The following is a 19,329-nucleotide window of genomic DNA, read 5'->3' as shown; positions in this document are numbered from 1 at the left end:
CAAAATTTTATATTTGCTAATAACTAGACAGAATTAAGTTGACAGCACACGTCAAACGGGTTGCATATTAGCGAGATGCCTATTTTATTCGCCCGGGTTATACATTCGTTTTAAAAATAACAGTTGTCAATCATCCGTCTCTTTCCTTTTCGGCGAATAAGGAAATGACGGGTACAACTTAAAATAAAATTGCCATATACTGCTTTCGTAATCCTATTATCCTTCATCCCCTCTACGTATCCAAACCAACTTAACATTCCCTTCTCAATCTTAGTCACTATATCGACTTGATGATGATATCGACTTTTACACCACATTCCTCTCTTATCACACTGTTTCTCACTCTATCACTCAACTTACCGCAGATAAAATATAAAAAATACACTTATCTGAAAACCATTTTAAATATTTTTGTACCCCAGAAAACGTCAAAATAGGCACCTACGATAAAAAACAGTCAAAGAAAAAAGTCCAGTTTCAAAGTAATAAATTAACTCTTAACTGTTTGCACTTAAGACCTCCTGGTTACATGTCGTTTCTGTAATAGACCAAAGACACCTACAAAAACATTTTATACCTTTAATTATCACAACTAATGAAACGGATCTGGTTAGAGCTATGTCACGCTAAATGGTGTTTTTTTGCATTTCTTCTTACAATTTTCTATAAAACACTGTTTCGCATGAGACGGTTTCTCAAAAAACATAATATCGTGTATGAGCTAAACAAAAACTTAGGGTTTTACATGGTTTTATGTTTCCACTGTTTACAAATAATTCACTGAGCTCAGTGACTGAACTTTTTCTCTTTGATTTAAACCTACACTGAACGATAAATTCTACAATCCACCTAGGCAATTTGTGTAATGGAAATTCTATCGAAGTTGCAAAAGATGTCAATGACTTTATGACAATGAAAAGCTCATTGAGTTAACTCAGTAGTCATAGATTTCTCTTTGGTTATGACTGACTTGTAAAAGAACGGTACTGGCTTCGCACAACCAGAGATGTGTCGGGAATGTTCCCATATAGGAAAATTCCACTTGTAAAACTCTTTTTTTTGTAATGGCACCAGTGCTATTGTGCCAATGTCAAGTTTTAAAAGATTGGGAAACTGCGAGGAAGCAAAAAGACATTCGGGTACAGATATTTACAAATACAAAATCATCATCTTTTTTTTTGATGTGGTTAAAAAGGCCACATCGAAGCAATTTATCTAATAAAAGCAATGTTACTATTTGACATTTGTTTGCATTGCGCACTTACTTTTATATGCGCAAATGTCAAATTGAAATATTGCTTTTCAGATGAATTGCAACGATGTGGCCTTTTTAACTCCCCAGGTAAGTGGGATTTAAAAATAAATATGAGAGTCTAAGTATAAATAAATACGTATATTAAATAGGGTGTTATAAGTAGGTATCTACTATAGTTTAGGTAATATCATTCAACAACTTAAAACAATGTATAATATCATTCAAAATAAAATAGGATTTAAAATTTAGTAAGGACTCTGGTTGCTTTTCTTTTTTCAAATTACTCTGGAGTGGGGTGAGGGGGGAGGAAAGAGAGGGGGGGGGGGGGTAAAATGGCCACATCGAAGCAGCACTTAATTTTATACACGCAAATGTCAAATTGCAATATTGTTTTGTTAGATGAATTGGTTCGATGTGGAATTTTGACCCCCCTTACCTGCCTTAAAGAAATCATAATAATCATAATCATTTTTATTCATAACTTTGTTACACGTGAAATTAAAATACATCTTATAAAATTCATCATCATTAGCCCATTAACGTCCCAACTGCTGGGGCACGGGCCTTCCCTATGGGTGAATAGGGAGATCGGGCCTTAAACCATCACGCGGGCCCAGTGCGGATTGATGGTTATTAACGACTGCTAAAGCAGCCGGGACAAAGGGCTTAACGTGCCTTCCGAAGCACGGAGGAGCTCGAGATGAAATCTTTTTTTGTGGTCACCCATCCTATGACCGGCCTTTGCGAAAGTTGCTTAACTTCAACAATCGCAGACCGAGCACGTTTACCGCTGCGCCACCGAGCTCCTCATAAAATTCATAATAAAGAAAAAAAGAAAATACATTCATCGTATAAGTATATGCGATAAAAAGGTTAGGTTAGGTTAGCTCTTTTTACATAACTTTTGCGCATTTTTACTGCCGGGAACATTGGGAATATTTACAGGAACGCCACATCACTGCTATAACTTAGTTACGTATGCATATACGTAACGAAAAGAGGTTGACGGCACAAAAACTTACTTAGGCTTTGTTCATATTGTGGGTATGGTTTGCACCAAGGAGTTATTAATTTATCTTAAGCGTGGAACTTTAGCACGGTGACGATAGATGGCGTAAGTGTTGCCATGCCATTCGGTGATCGAAATTAATATTTTTGTCATAGATAAACTAAGCTAAATGAGCTCTACACATTTTTGCCACTACTTGAAGGTCTAGAGAACCGATAAATAATAAAAAATATTATAAATTCTTCCTATTTTCTTCATGTTTACTCTGGGCCAAACCTCCCCTCGGTCTTACTTTAGTCTTCAATAGTTTGGGACAGACGTCACACACATAGATGCGCGCGTACGGTCACGAGCATTAATATGTATACACTTTGGTACCATGTCACATTAACTTTTTTGACAAATTGAACTGTAAGAGTCACTAAATGTCAAATATGTTAGTGCGACAGAGTCCTAAAGTGGGTACATTATATTGCCCATGACTGTACGATAACGTCAACGTGTAGTGTCTGTGTGAAACGAGGATTTTTAATATTTGATTTTATTGCGGGAATGTTAATTAACCGATTAAAAATAAAAGTTCTTCGAATTCATTCTCGGATACACATATAAGTAGCCAGTGAAAGTAATTTAGTACCCAAACCAGATTTCAAAAGTCGCCTTAAAAGTTCCATATTTTGGCATTCCATACTTTCCTCTTGGGATTGGCGAATTGTAAAAGAATAATGAATAAATGGCGGTCAATATTTAATATTATTGTGAACGCAAAAAATATCCTAGAACCTTTAATCATTTTGCAAAAAATTCTAACGGGATATTTATTTATTAATTTGGCACACCAGCAGTTACTACAATATAAGTATTTATGCATCACATACCTATATTTAACTAAGTCTAGTAAGTAGGTATTAGGTTAGTAATTAGTTGTCACATGAGCCATGTCAGGGGCCTTTGGCGGCTCAATTGTAACCTTGATACCAGGGTTGATGAGGTTGGTACTCCACCTCATAATATCCTAACCAAACTAGGGACCACAAAGTAATTTTTGTGATATGTGCCCACCGGGAATTGAACCCGGGACCTCCGGATCGTGAGCCCAACGCTCAACCACTGGACCATGGAGGTCGCTCTGCCCACGTCATTACGGATAACAGTTTACGATGTGTATGACCGAGACCTTACTCCGTCGATACTTAACTCTTCACTCCATCTCAATGTATAGGCGCGCCTCATCTATTGTCCTCAGCGTTGTGTCAAGTGAAAGGTACTGTGGACGACAGAGGGCAAAGTTTATCAACTTTAGATAAAGTGATTTATAACGATATAACGATACTATTGTTTTGCTTTCTACCCGACTGCGGTGAAGCGAAAAAGAGGGTTATGTGTATGATCTGTAGGTATAATAAGTCCTAAGAGTTCGCTTACTACGGCATACATCATCATCATCAGCCCATTAACGTCCCCACTGCTGGGGCACGGGCCTTCCCTATGGATGGATAGGGAGATCGGGCCTTAAACCACCACGCGGGCCCAGTGCGGATTGGTGGTTATTAACGACTGCTAATGCAGCCGGGACCAACGGCTTAACGTGCCTTCCGAAGCACGGAGGAGTTCGAGATGAAAACTTTTTTTTGTGGTCACCCATCCTATGACCGGCCTTTGCGAAAGTTGCTTAACTTCAACAATCGTAGACCGAGCGCGTTAACCGCTGCGCCACCGAGCTCTTCCGACCTACTACGGCATACGACCACAGCTATCTTCTGAACATCACTATTTTTACCCGAAGCAATAAAGAGGGTTATGTATTTAACCGCTATGTATGTGTGTACAATCATGAGCAATATCATGTACCCACTTTAGAACCCTGTCGCACTATCATATTTGACATTTAATGAGACTTACGGTTTCATATGTCAAAAAAGTTAATGTGACATGGTTTCAAAGTGTTTACATACTACGTCTGTTTCCATATCTTTAAGTTCTAAACCATTAAGCAGAATTTAATAAATGAATCTTCTAACAAATGAGGCTATGTGACGTCGCGTAAAAAAAGAAATAAAAAAATATGTACATATGAGAATAATTTATTTTATCATAGATAAACTTGTTGAAGGTCAATTTAACATTTTTGAATCAACATCATTTCGCAAGGTGTTATGGCTGAAACTGCAAACAGCAACATGAATTTTAAATCAATGTAAGTAGGTATACATTACAAGTTATTTAATCACTAGAGGAACACATTTAATACCAGCCATCTATTCAATCATTTTAAAATTAGGTAACAGTTGTCAATCATCCGTCACTATCCTTTTCGGCGGATAAGAAAATGACAGGTGTAACTTGAAATAATAATAATTAGGAGGTATCTACAGGAATCGGGGCCACTAAACACTTTTCTGCACTAGTGTACCTAAGCATAAGACGCATGACCACGCAATGCTTTAGTGAAAATGTAAACACAAACATTGGATGTAGAAAGCTAAGGCGGATATCCCTTTGCAGGCGTTGATGGGCTGTTAATACTGTTAATAACACAACAAGATGTCAGCATCACGCCTGTGTCCCCAAAGGGATGGGCAGTGGACTAGAAAAGCTTATTACAGCCACTCCTCGCCAGCTATACTTAAGTCCTATGTAACAGAAAGCGAGTCTATTGCTATTAACACGTCGCTTTGTAACTGAAACATAGCATAGTGGGCAGGACACATAGCGAGGTGAACCGATGGCCGCTGGGGCGGAAAGGTTCTCGAATGGCGACCACGTGTCGGACGACGCTCAGTGGGTAGGCCCGCTACAAGTTGGACCGAGACGATCTGGTGAAGGTCGCGGGAAGCCGCTGGATGCGGGCAGCGCAGGACCGATCGTCGTGGAGATCCTTGGGGGATGCCTAAGCCCAGCAGTGGGCGTTGTACGGCTGATAATGATGATGATGATTGTAACTGAAAATTAGATATCAACCCCTCACGTGCAATGTTATTTTTCAATAAACACATTGGAATTTATATACATGGACACACTATGGCAAGAAAAGATGTGCCCCACATATGGGTCATGCACGTATGAGTTTGAAATTTATTGCCTCAAATGTGGTTCATACACTTCACACAAATCCTGGAAACCATAGTAAATTATTATGATCCAAACATGAATTTAATCTCATAAACTTAAACATAGCTGGTGAGGGGAGGATGTATTGAATACATGTCATAGCCAGATTTTAGAACTGATCTTTTCATGATTGTTTTTTTTTTGACTTGTCTTATTGTAGAATTGCCGCAGATGGTATTAACTACTTGGCCGGACAAATGGGGAGCGCTGAGGGCTCTCACCCGGTACAACGTTTAAACAACAGACACACGATAGAAGAGACCCACAAAAACATACGTTTTATAATTATGACAACTAATGCTTCTATACTGTTCTGGGAGCAAATATAAAACATAGAACACGTTCAGCTGCTTGTCTTCCCGGGCATGTCGTAAAAACCGACAGAGGGATTGTGTCCTCTAACATGATGGACTAATGTTATGGGCGATAGGCTGATCCCTTATCACCATAAGGTTCATCATATCCAGCTTACGACATCGTATCAACAGTGGCTGCAAGTTGTCTTTGATTACTTGTGGCTCTGCCCACCCCATTAGGGATTACGGGCGTGAGTTTATGTATGTATGTATGTATGTATGTAATGCTTCTATGCTGTTCTGGGAGCAAATAAAAAACATAGAAAACGTTCAGCTGCTTGTCTTCCCGGGCATGTCGTAAAAACCGACAGAGGGATTGTGTCCTCTAACATGATGGACTAATGTTATGGGCGATAGGCTGATCCCTTATCACCATAAGGTTCATCATATCCATCTATGGACTTCGTATCAACAGTGGCTGCAAGTTGTCTTTGATTGCTTGTGGCTCTGCCCACCCCATTAGGGATTACGGGCGTGAGTTTATGTATGTATGTAATGCTTCTATGCTGTTCTGGGAGCAAATAAAAAACATAGAAAACGTTCAGCTGCTCGTCTTCCCGGGCATGTCGTAAAAACCGACAGAGGGATTGTGTCCTCTAACATGATGGACTAATGTTATGGGCGATAGGCTGATCCCTTATCACCATAAGGTTCATCATATCCAGCTTACGACATCGTATCAACAGTGGCTGCAAGTTGTCTTTGATTACTTGTGGCTCTGCCCACCCCATTAGGGATTACGGGCGTGAGTTTGTGTATGTGTGTGTGTGTATAACTAATGGCTCAGTGACTGAACTATTGCTCTTGGATTGTACGTGGTAATTGAAGAAACTAAATTAGTAAGTATCCGCAGTAAGTATCAATATAGAAACTAATTTGTGCTTTCTACAAATTAGAGTCATTGGTACGAAAGTGCAGTATGAGAGTCTGTTGATAATTGACGAAACTTTCCTGTTTAACACTTTCAGGGTCACGTCTAATGACGTTCCGATTCCTAGGTATCATACTATCTATTATGAACCATCAATGACCCATGGTTTGGGCCCGTGAAAGGGTTAAGGTGACAGTTCAGCTTACATTGGAAATGTAAATTGTAAATCTTCTATCGTGTGGGTTGTGAGGTAGATTACCAACCCCATCAACTCTGGTGTCAGGGCTACTATTGAGCCGTAACCGAGACGAACGGCTTAACGTGCCTTCCGAAGCACGGATTATCCTACTTTCGGACAGTCAGGTGATCAGCCTGTAATGTCCTAACCAAACTAGGGACCAACTTTTAGGCAGATAAGATCATAGTACGAGAAAGAACAATTTGAGAAAAGAAGCAGTCCTTACTATTACAGTTTTTACAATGTGAATATTTCTACTCTAGGAATATTCTCGTGGACGGCAAATCACAGTCTGTGACACTTTCTAAGAAAGTTTACCACTTAATACGAATGCGTTATAACAAAAAGCTATCATAGATAAATCGACAACCATAATGTGACGATTTTCACTGATGATATTCACCACACTGCTTATCGCGACCCCGATGCCGACCCAGGAGCGGATCCAGCTCTTATGTCAGGGGAGGGGTCACCAGGTCGCAGACAACCTATCTCCGTAGAGAATTAGATACAATTGCGGTAACCATCCATAACCCAACCTGTCGGCCAGGGGGGGTCATGACTTGGGAGTGATATGGGATCACCCCCCCCCCCTTGGATCCGCCCATGCACCGACCCCGCCGGCGTGGTCGACGATTTCCCTCATTCAGCGCTTATCGCTATCGAACCCCTAGGTTCGATTAATTCTTTCAAATATATGATCCCCTCAGGCGACGCCTTCTGCCGAGCCGACGAACTGGGCACCCTCAGGCCTGTTGTCTTAAATTTTGTACCGGGTGAGATCCCTCAGCGCTCCCCATTTGTCCGGCCAAGCAGTTAATGCCCAAATAACCGAATAACCGAAGTCCACGCGGACATGCAGTTCTCATTGCTTCCCATTTGTCCAGCCACGTTGATCTACCAGAAAGTTCGGTGAAGATACCTCTGTCTACTCCACTGGGTCATAATCGTGAGCTTATGTCTGGCCAAGAAGTGAATCAAAAGAGTCACATCAAGAAAGTAAATAACATTTCTTCCACACCAACCTTTTCGCGTTCAACCATCGAGATTAAAAACTGGCTATGCATCGTTAATAACGTCAAAATTTTTTTTCAGATAAATCGCACCGTGTCAGAACCATGAGAAATTAATTAATGTCACAGGACTATTATTATTATTAACTAATAATAATAATAAATAGAAATAATAATGTCTGCGTCGGCGTTTGGGTCGCCTATACCTTTGTCTGAGATTGAGTCCGTGTTAGCATGGGTCGACACTTTCAAGTTGTCCAGACCTACAAAGAAGATAAATAGGGACTTCTCTGATGCTGGTATGTCCTTGCCTGGTCAATTAAGCTCTTCGGGAGTTTGTATGAAGACGCACGGAGAATTTGTTTGAATGTGTGCCCCAGTCCAGAACCATAGAATAAATAGCAAAAGCGTACATCTCATCATCATCATCTCTTCCCTAGCATTATCCCGTTTTTCACATGGTTCGCTACCTAACCCGAAGATTTGACAGGTCCGGTTTTTTACAGAAACGACTGCCTATCTTACCTTCCAACCCGCGAAAAGAAAAACCAGCCCAATATAGTTTCAGTCACATACCTCCGAAAATACATTTCTCGGGAATGAGGGTTTCCGCACGATGTTTTCTTTCCATCATCTCTAAGCACGTGATAATTATTTATATGATCCAAACATGAATTCGAAAACAATCATTGGTTTAGGCCTGTGCTGGATTTTAATCTGCGACCTCAAAGTGAGAGGCAAGCGTTCTGGGGCCAACCAACTGGGGCGCTTGAGTGACTTCTTTCGTGCCGCGGAATATTTTTTTTTTAATCTGGTACTTATATTATTTGCAGTCCTCCTAGCGGAGATCCTGGCGATGCACTATCCGAAGCTGGTGGAGATGCACAACTACCCACCCCGCAACAGCCACGCCTTGAAGCTCAACAACTGGATGACGCTCAACAGGAAGGTTCTGAAGAAACTCAAGCTGAACCTCTGCTGCAATACTATGGAACAACTAGCTAACTCCACCACAGGGGTCATAGAGAGAGTGCTGGTTATGGGTAAGTCGGCAACAATCACTGCAGTACCCCGATACTGACGCCCGTGGCGTGGTCTACGATTTCCCTCCTTCAGCGCTTATCGCTATTCGTGTCACGGTTAAATCTTTCAAATATAATCCTCTCAGAGGACGCCCTAAGTCTCATATTTTGTACCATGTGAGAGAATTTGGTCGGCCAAGTAGTTAATGTCATTTGCGGCATTTGCCTTTGGGCGCTCATACTTTCTCCCTTCCATCAACCGAAGGGGGTATGAAGCATACTACTCCACTACGCTGCTCCACTGCGAGGTGGAGGTGTTTTACAGCTAATAGCTGGGACCAATGGCCTTCGCAAGCACGGAATCATCTTACTTTTTCGGACAATCAGGCAATTCAAGCCTGCAGTGTCTTTACCAAACATAGGACCTTCTCAGAAAGTGATTTCGATAATGTCCCGGGTGAGAATCGAGCCCGGACCTTCACACTAGACCACGGAGGTTGTAACGAGGTCGTGTTCATTTCCAGTCCGCGACAAGATCAAGCGTGATGAAGAATTGGAGAAGAGCACCAAAGATGCTGAACAGAACGTCTCCAGCGGTGGAAGCTACTATGAAGCCTGTGGGGACGATGGTAAGATTATTATGCCATGTCACCGCGTTACCACCACACCACCACAGATACACCTCCACCAACCATATCCCATGTACCATAGGCACGGAAGATCAAATTACACGACTTGTTTATGGATCTGACAGAAATTGAGGGTTAAAAAGGCCACACCGAAGCATTTGCTCTAAAAAGTTAATCTTAATTCCTTTTTATAATAAAATGTGTCCTCGTTTTGTCGGAAATACGAACCATGAATGACGAACGACCTCCGTGGTCCAGTGGTTGAGCGTTGGGCTCACGATCCAGTGGTCCCGAGTTCAAATTCCGGTGGAGCACATATGACAAAAATCACTTTGTGATCCCCAGTGCTTCGGAAGGCACGTGAAGCCGTTGGTCCGCTTGATCCCGGTTACTACTTACTGATGTGAATATGTAGTGAGAGCATGAGCCATTCAGGGGCCTTTGGCGGCTCAATAAGAACCCTGACACCAGGGTTGATGTGGTTGGTAATCCACCTCACAACCCACACAATAGAAGAAGTTAAGAAGTTGCAAATACGAAAACCACGTCATGCTAAAACGAAAAAAGAAGAATAGGTATTCCAATTTGCCATTTGCGCTTAAGTTAGTTCGCCAAGCCAACAGATGTCAAAAAGCAGTATTGCTTTTTGAGATGAATTGCTTCGATATGGGTCAAAGGCCACATCGATGCAATTCATCTCAAAAATTCAGAGAGAAGAAGATCATAAAAATATTCACCTCATTGCAGAGCACGTGTTAGTAGTGCCAGTGAAGATGAGGGTAAATGGTACCCTGGAGACGGTGCAGCAGAAGGTGGTCAGCCACGACGCGTACCTCACGCTGAAGGAGGAGCTCAAGGACGCCAAGGATACCGCCGAGCTACTTAAACAGAAGGTCAGTGTTAGAGGGCTGCTGGCATGGCATTAAAGAAAAATGTAGAATTAGTTACACAGCAAAGAAAAAACCTGTTAAGGCCGGTCATAGGATGGGTGACCACAAAAAAAAAAGTTTTCATCTCGAGCTCCTCCGTACTTCGGATGGCACGTTAAGCCGTTGGTCCTGGCTGCATTAGCAGTCGTTAATAACCATCAATCCGCACTGGGCCCGCGTGATGGTTTAAGGCCCGATCTCCCTATCCATCCATAGGGAAGGCCCGTGCCCCAGCAGTGGGGACGTTAATGGGCTGATGATGATGAAGGTTGGGCCAGGCAAAGAAGAATCAACATAACATAACATAAGCTCACGACTATAGCCCAAAGTCAGAGGTTACGTCCACCGCAAGATGAATTGGTGAAGAAGAATTAAAACTCATCATGTTATTCAAATAACACAGAACTTTCTGTTAGGCCAACGTGATAGCTGGCGAGCCGTATCGCCATCTATAAGGTCAAGCCGCGTTAGTGAAAACTGCACTTAAGATAAATTAGTAACTCATTGGTGCAAGTTCGGTACCGGGGTTCAATCTGGCGCTCCCCGTTGGAGAAGCAAGTCGGTGAACCAAGACACCAATATTTTGTTACATGCCGGAAGGGCAGTGAGACAAGCTACATTAAAATTAATAACATATATCATACACACTAGGACTCAGTTTAATAGAACACCATATACACGATCCATCTTGACATACAGCTGTACATCACTTCAAGGTCATCCGCAATATCTGACGCAGAATGATGGTGAATACTCAGAGATATAATAACTTTTCGCGCATGACAATTAGAAAGCAGCTGTTAATTTAACGTTTAATTTTCTCCAGGTGGAGCATCTAGACAACCTAATAAAACTGAAAGACGAAAGGATAACCGAACTACAGAAGCAACTGGACAGGAAGCAATTGAGACGCAAAGAACCTGAAGTTATACCCAACTGTATCTCTGTTCCCTTCGACGATCTGCCCTCGCCGATACTAGACTCCTTCAACCCCAGTGCCAACAAACTGATTGAACCAGTGAAAGTCCCAAGCATACCCAAATTAGAGGAGAAAACCTCCAAAACCTCCCTACCGGTCCCAACACCCAAAATTCCCAGCAAAGCACCAACTCCGAAAACAAGCATTACTGAAGTAACTTCTTCCAATATCAGGGGTCTAGAAGAAAAGATTGAAGTAGAAGTAGTTAGCTCAAATATCTTTAAAGATATAGAATTACTCACCGAAGAGAAAAGTCCAGAAGATGAAGAGTTTAAAGACAGTGAACCAGGTAACATAATCACAATACAAGACACTATTGAAAAGGAAATTATTGACCTAAGTACGCCCGAAGTCATGAATGAATTGCATGAGGTCATGCTTTTGGAAAATCCGATGAAGAAAGATAATTTAATGAATATGGACAATAGCGCCTATTGACGTAGACTTAAACTAGCTTATAAATATTAAATACTTAATTGGTAATAATTCTACAAACAAATATTAATCAGCATAAGTTTTTAATGTAAAATATACCTTTTACTTGTAGATTACAATGTGTTGTTCGTGTAATGTATATTGTGAAAATGTATTTGGATTTTTGTAAAATTTTCTAGTCTATACGTTGCGTAGAATTAAAACTCATCATGTTATTCAATGTTTTTAATAGACTTTAGTTTGTTACTATTGATTTAGAATAAAGGTATACAAAAAGTTGTGATTATTTCAATGGTGGAAAATTAAATTTCAAACGGTATTTATCCTAAATATTTCTCAATGAAAGAAACTGTATAATTGATTACTTATAGGCTAAGCTTAAGGATAAGCTTCAAAACTGAAATGCCTTGAGTTATTGGACATCTAAAACTCCAACTTCCTATATTAACACTATAAAATAAGCTTGAACATAAACGGCTTAAGCTGCGCATCAGCTTGAGTGTAATCGGAGCGAATAGAGCGAAGGGAATTCTTTTATTGTATTGATCCCTATCTGTGAAAGAGAGAGAAGACATTTTGTCGCTCTCTGCCTTGCAATGATGGGCCAAGTCCTGCACATCTCCCTCCGTAATCCCCCAAACGTTGCTATGAAATTAAGAATCCCGTGATTGCCAATGATCCGTCTACTTCATAAAGCAACAAGGGTCTCCGGGCGCAGAAACCTTTGTTGCTTTAACCAACACGGGTCTCCGGGCGCTAAAATCTTTGTTGCTATAACCACCACGGGTTTCGGGGAGCTAAAATCTTTGTTGCTCTAACCACCACGGGTATTTGGGCGCAAAAATCTTTGTTAATCTGAGCAACTTGGCATTCCGAGCGCGGAATTCTTTGCTGCTCTAAAGCCTACTCCAATTCCACTCAAGAGGAAACGTAGTTTCACTCTTTTAACATCTAGTATTGGCTTGGAAAATTTCACAGAGACTGGGATGTTTCTTGAGAATCTTCCTGATCTCCTGCAGTCTTGAAGACGTGAAGTTCGGCGAGTCTGGTTTAATCTGGCTCTGTATTCGGCTGTGTTTAAAAAGAAGAATGTATTGAGAACACATAACATAACATAGCATTACACCTGGGCTAGGTAGAGGTGTAGTGTAATAGTAATGTAATATACATCCACTCCCCGCCAGCTATGTTTAAGTCCCGTGTGTTAACGGGCGAGCTTATTGCTGAGCATATTGTAGAATTTTCCGTCGCAAAAGTCAACATTATCCCGTTTCTCACAGGGTCCGCTTACCTAACCTTCCAATCCGCGAAAGGAAAACCAGCCCAATATAGTTTCAGTCACATACCTCCGAAAATGCATTTCTCGGGAATGTGGGTTTCCTCACGATGTGTTCCGTCACCACTGAGCACGTGATAAACATTTATGATCCAAACATGAATTCATAAATCAGACAATCATTGGTTTAGGCCTGTGCTAGATTCGAACATGCGACCTCAAAGTGAGAGGCAGGCGTTCTACCAACTTGGCTACCACGGCTCAAAGGTAATTTTCCATCACAAAAGTATACATAAACATAAATAGCCTATATACGTTCCGCTGCTGGGCACAGGCCTCGCATCAATCAACTGGAGGGGGTATGGAGCATACTCCACCACGCTGCTCCATTGCGGGTTGGTGCAAAATTATAGAATTGAAAATAATGTTCCAGCAGCAAACGTATCTGTAAACATGTGCATACATTACGCTGGCACTGCTCTCCTGCCCGACAACTTTAAACCTGTCAAACTGTACTTGGCTGTCAAATAGACATTCCTTGGTGATCCGGTCCAGATTCTGCTTCACTGGGATCAGGTCTTCCACTGAAAGGAAAATTTTCCACATCACAACATAAGCTCACGAATATATCCCAATTCTTCTTCTTCTATCATGTGGGTTGTGAGGTGGAGTACCAACCTCATCAACCCTGGTGTCAGGGTTACTATTGAGCCGCCAAAGGCCCCTGTCATGGCTCATGTAACGACTACTTACTTACATGAGTGAGTAGTAACCGGGACCAACGGCTTAACGGATCATCTTACTTTCGAACAATCTGATTATCAGCCAGTAATGTCCTAACCAAACTAGGGACCACAAAGTAATTTTTGTGACAAATCCCCAGCGGGAGTCAACCCGGGATCTCCGGATCGTGAGCAGAACGCTCAACCACTGGACCACGGAAGTCGTCCAAATTGAAGTAGTCAAAACATCTATCGCAAGATGAACTAAGTACCCACACCTCACCGATCCTTCTGTTAGACCAACGTGATTGGTGGTGAGCCGTATCGCCGTCTACAATGGTCCTGTCAACTGCGTTAGTGAACATACATACATACATAAACTCACGCCCGTAATCCCAAATGGGGTGGGCAGAGCCACAAGTAATCAAAGACAACTTGCAGCCACTGTTGATACGAAGTCCTAAGATGGATATGATGAACCTTATGGTGATAAGGGATCAGCCTATCGCCCATAACATTAGTCCATCATGTTAGAGGACGCAATCCCTCTGCGTTCTGCTCGCGTTAGTGAAAACTGCACTTTTATTTAAGAATACAGAGTGTTAGTGTCTTCGTAACGAATACTGAGGGGGATGATTCAGACCACGATTCTGAGTTAATGTAGAATTTAGTCCATGTGCCTCGTCTACAAAATCCCATCTTCACGCTAACCTAACCTAACCTAACCTGAAGATTTGACAGGTCCGGTTTTTTCAGCGACCGCCTGTCAGACCTTCCAACCCTAAGGGAAGGAAACACAGTCAATACAGGTAAAGTCGCATACCTACCTTCGAAATGCATTTCCGCAATCTGTAATAAGTAAAGTAAAAAAAACAGGATCCATGTACTCACAGTTATAAGTCTGCCCAGGTCCGGACTCGGATGACGGGATTGAATCCCTGCAGGTGCACGGCGGCAGGTCCGTATTCAGATACGACAGGTCCGACGTCTGCACCGCCACTCCCTGGACACTATCTGCCCACTCCGTTGTGGCACTCTCTTCCCTCTCGGGCACTGCCCTATCCTTATCTCTCTTGTTCTTCTCTGCTATACGCTGCTTGAGGATCTCTAGCTGCTCTGTGGGTAACAAACGAACATTCCAGATAGTTGGGGGTTGGGGGTTGGGGGGATTTTTTTATTTTTTATCTAAAAAAGAGATATTGGTGCTAATTCCTGTAAACACCATCTAATTTTATTTTAAGTTATATCTGTCATTTTTTTATCCGTCTAAAAGGAATCGAACCCGGGACCTCCGGATCGTGAGCCCTACGCTCAAGGCTCATGATCCGGAGGTCACGGGTTCGATTCCCGGTGGGGACCCGGTAGTTTGGTTAGGACATTACTGGCTGATCACCAGATTGTCCGAAAGTAAGATGATCCGTGCTTCGGAAGGCACGTTAAGCCGTTGGTCCCGGTTACTACTTACTGATGTAAGTACGTAGTCGTTACATGAGCCATATCAGCCTTTGGCGGCTCAATAGTAACCGTGACACCAGGGTTGATGGGGTTGGTACTCCACCTCACAACTCACCCGACAGTGACTAGCTTCATAAACTGACTTACCTGGTGTGCACGCCTCATAATTCTCGTAGCTTTGTTCCACATACGTGTAAGGGTTCTGGTGCATGTAAGACGGGAGAGACTTCATGAATTCATCTACATGCATCCGCTTGCATTCTTCCATTGGACAGATCTGAAAGAACATTCATCATCAATTTATACAATTTGTCACTTAAAGTTACGAATAACTAAAACATTTCAAATTATTACACAAACACTGGCCCCGATTCCTGCAGCCACCACCTAATTTTATTTTAAGTTATATCCGTCATTTTCATATCCGTCGAAAAGGACAGGGACGGATGATTCACAGCTCTTAATTTTAGGAAGAATGAGTAAATGAATGAATAACGTACGTCCCTGGTATGCAATCCGTTTGACGTGCTGTCTACTTAACTGTGTCGGGTTATTGACGGATGTAAAATTTTTAGACGGTTGGTTTAGATTTGTGCTTAAAATTGACGTGTGTTCCATAAATTTTATGCTTGTCGATTACCCGTCCCTTTCCTTGGCGGATAAGAAAATGACAGATATAACTTAAAATAAAATTAAGTAGATGGTATTTACAGGAATTAGCACCACTAGTCAGTCTAAAATACCGCCCCCTCTCGTACCTGGTTCAAAGGTGCCCATTATACTGGCCGCGTTACCGCGCACTATTGCCAAGGAAACCTGTTGAACCAGGAACGAGCTGGCGCGGGGGTCACTACCGCGGTCCCTCAAGCGCCTCCCCAAAACACGAATAAAATCCTTGGCCGCCGAGCACCACACACCCGAAGTCTCGACGGCAAAAGGGACAAAATCGTGGGTCCGCGTTAAGTCTCCGACAACATCATCATCAGCCCATTAACGTCCCCACTGCTGGGGCACGGGCCTTCCCTATGGATGGTTAGGGAGATCGGGCCTTAAACCATCACGCGGGCCCAGTGCGGATTGATGGTTATTAACGACTGCTAATGCAGCCGGGACCAACGGCTTAACGTGCCTTCCGAAGCACGGAGGAGCTCGAGATGAAAACTTTTGTCTTGCAATATTTGAGGGCTAATTACTTAGTTTTTTGCCCGTATTAAGGGTACTTTTTTGGATGTTTCTAAAAGCCTATTAAATGGAGCAGTTTTTAGAAAAATACTTTCAGGGTCCATGACAATCTCTTGTGTTTATTATTTTTCGGCGAAGTTTTAACAACTGTAACAATTTTGGTCGAATTCTCACTTTGACTTCCGATAACTTTTTTTTATCTTTGATTTGACTTTGATTTATCTTTGATTGAGCGGTACACTGCCTTAGGCATAGTTGTGAAGTAAAATAAAATAATAATTAAGAAAGGGATAGCAACAAAATGATTATTTCTGAAGTAAGGTAGAAAATCTAGAAAAAGGTAAAATGGGTCATATCTCCTAAACCGTAAATAATTGCTGAACATACATGCATGGGGGTGTTTCTGGTAGCTAATGAGCCCCTCTATCTAATTTTTCATTTTGAACGTGAACTTCTGGGCCAACCTGTATATCTTATCCTTTCACTGTGCTATTTTTAGAAAAGCCTCTAATTGGTTATAGTTTTTAGATTTAACCCATTTAGAAATCATAAATTTTACATTCATGACTTAATTTATCCTAAAAATAAAATTCTTTATTTATTTTATTATACAAATATGACGATCTTAAGTGAAATGTAAAATTACGTACCTTTTCGTAGTTTATCTTGTGGTCCCTTTCGGGCACATGTTTGTTGACCACAGTCAAACTGTCCGTGTGGTTTTTGCTGTAACACACATAAACGAACATAAGCGGCCATATCAACGTAATCATACCTATACATTGTTTTAAATTCCTGTAAATACCATCTAATTTTATTTTAAGTTATATCTGTCATTTTCTTATCCGCCGAAAAGGAAAGGGACGGGTAATCGACAAGCATAAGGGCATTTCTACGGGAAGAGCCGATTGAGTGATTCCAGTGAAAAAAGTACCTGTAGCATCTAATTACGTACTTGGAAAAAATACTCACGTATTTATAGGACTCTTGGCTTCGTGGAGAGTAATTTAGAAGACCGTAAAGTTTTATAAAAGCGTCAAAAAAAAACCCGAAGTTTGAAAACGGGCAGAATTTGGCTTAAAATGACGTGAAGCCATTCCAGAATTGACTCGTTATTGCTTCATAACTTCTAAACTACTAGTTTCCAAAACATAATTCCAACGTTCACAGAACAAGGGATAGTTAATAAAGCTAAATACGTAATTGTGTTTATTGTGAACCTTTTAGTTTTAGTACAATAACATATTTTAATTTTGAAGCCAGCATGTGTCTCAATTCGGTGAAATTAAGTTTTGTCAACTTACATCACTAACTACGCGCAGTACTATCACCACTACCCGGTTCCCGTGGAGAGCCAGGTGCGCCCGAGTGCCCGAGATGTGTGGATGGGCGGACTGCTGCATAGAGGAGAGTTTTTCGAAGGGTCGAAATCGTTGGTTTTTTTTGGGGTAGGGTCAATTCTAAAATCGGTGGAAGATATTAATTTTGTTTATGAAGTATTTAATAATATATGTGCTAAATTAATTAAGTATTTAGGTGATATTTGACTGTATGTTTTGTATTAATTGATTTAATTGATAACTTTACTAGATAATTGATGAAATGTGATATTTTCTCAATTCGATGGGTCTCAATTCCCTAGAAAATGGGGCACCGAATTGAGAATTACTTGCATCGAATTGAGATTTGATAATGTTTACATAACAAATGGCATCACGCCTGTTACTCCGAAGGAGTAGGTTAGGGAGAGGGTTAGTTTATTATTATTATGAGAACATTATTAGTATTAGATGTAATAATTCAATCAAAATTTAAAGCGAATAAAGCCAACTGCCAGAACGTATTTGCCGGAGGGATGGCTCCAGTGGAAAGTCATTCCTCACACGAGACAAGACCTCTTAGGCCCAAACTTGGACCCGCTTGTTCTGAACACAATTAGATTCGCTCTCCCGACAGTCGAGCTTGCAAGAGCATATTGCTCAGAATGTACATCCCTCCTGGAGAAGACCCACCGGGATATGAAAATTAAAATACCCTTTTGTGTAGGTCTCATAATTGGCACACCTTAAATCAGTTCAAGGATCAGAGGATCAGCTGTTCTAAATGAGCTGATAGTGGCTTCACTCGCTGAATTAAAACCACTGCTTTTAAGCCGTAAGGATGCGTCTAAGGAGCTAGCAGATAGTGAAGATACAGACGATCTATCTACAGTTCGGTCCTCATCATCGAAGTCAAAGAAATTGTCCAGGGTCGATAAATTAGAACAGAACTTTAGTGAGATGAAGGACATGCTTTCCAACAACTCAAAGAGGCTCGATAATACTTCAGACGATGAATGTCGTTCGCACGAAGGATTTCTTGAGGAGGATACAACGAAATCATTCACCTGAAAAGTTCCGGATCTATTACCTGAAGAAGATGTAGAAGATTTTGATTTCGCTTCCATGACTAAGGAACAAGATCCTTGAGGGAATCAAGTGCTTGAGGTTGGGTGAACTAGCATAAAAGCAGATACGTTATTCGTCTTTCACGTCTTTTGAGTTAACCCTTGCTTAAAGAAGTTTAACTCGTCAAACGCCGCAGCTGATTGAAACCGGTTTCGGGACGACTTTACACGGCTTGTTATTGCAACGAGAAACGCTTGGCAATACTATGAAGGAACTTTGAACCAAACATCCTACTCTGAAACAGGATCTTAAGGATACATTTTTGGGATCAAACTCAGGTTTCAAAAATATATCGGATGATGTCCTACAATATGTATGCGGTCGCAAGGTAGAAGCTATTGAGCAGAGAAGAAATGCTATCTTGCCACAAGATGAATACCATGCTACATTAAAATAGATA

At 41.4% G+C, this 19,329-nt stretch overlaps 2 protein-coding genes across 2 annotated transcripts in view; one reads left to right on the top strand and one right to left on the bottom strand.

Annotated features, from left to right (window-relative positions):
* The first annotated feature begins 8,028 nt into the window (after nucleotides 1-8,028).
* On the top strand, nucleotides 8,029-11,860 carry LOC126376971 (sperm flagellar protein 1-like). The gene is made up of 5 exons (XM_050024526.1): nucleotides 8,029-8,152; nucleotides 8,687-8,896; nucleotides 9,400-9,504; nucleotides 10,252-10,397; nucleotides 11,260-11,860. The coding sequence occupies exons 1-5, from the start codon at nucleotides 8,029-8,031 to the stop codon at nucleotides 11,848-11,850; spliced, it is 1,176 nt and encodes a 391-aa protein (XP_049880483.1). The 3' UTR covers nucleotides 11,851-11,860.
* A 309-nt stretch (nucleotides 11,861-12,169) lies between these two features.
* Nucleotides 12,170-19,329, bottom strand: part of LOC126376970 (uncharacterized) — a 28,380-nt gene continuing 21,220 nt past the window's right edge. Inside the window, exons 12-16 of the mRNA XM_050024525.1 lie at nucleotides 17,133-17,208; nucleotides 15,448-15,577; nucleotides 14,737-14,961; nucleotides 13,592-13,707; nucleotides 12,170-12,902 (exon numbers count right to left, since the gene is read on the bottom strand). Coding sequence (XP_049880482.1) covers nucleotides 12,792-12,902; nucleotides 13,592-13,707; nucleotides 14,737-14,961; nucleotides 15,448-15,577; nucleotides 17,133-17,208 — 658 coding nt within the window. The 3' untranslated portion in view covers nucleotides 12,170-12,791. The remainder of the gene's footprint in view (nucleotides 12,903-13,591; nucleotides 13,708-14,736; nucleotides 14,962-15,447; nucleotides 15,578-17,132; nucleotides 17,209-19,329) is intronic.

The sequence above is a fragment of the Pectinophora gossypiella genome, chromosome 22, assembly GCF_024362695.1.
Source record: "Pectinophora gossypiella chromosome 22, ilPecGoss1.1, whole genome shotgun sequence".
Classification (NCBI taxonomy): Eukaryota; Metazoa; Arthropoda; class Insecta; order Lepidoptera; family Gelechiidae; genus Pectinophora; species Pectinophora gossypiella.
The sequence above is the reverse complement of the archived record's forward strand: the minus strand, read 5'-3'. Positions and strand labels throughout refer to the sequence as shown.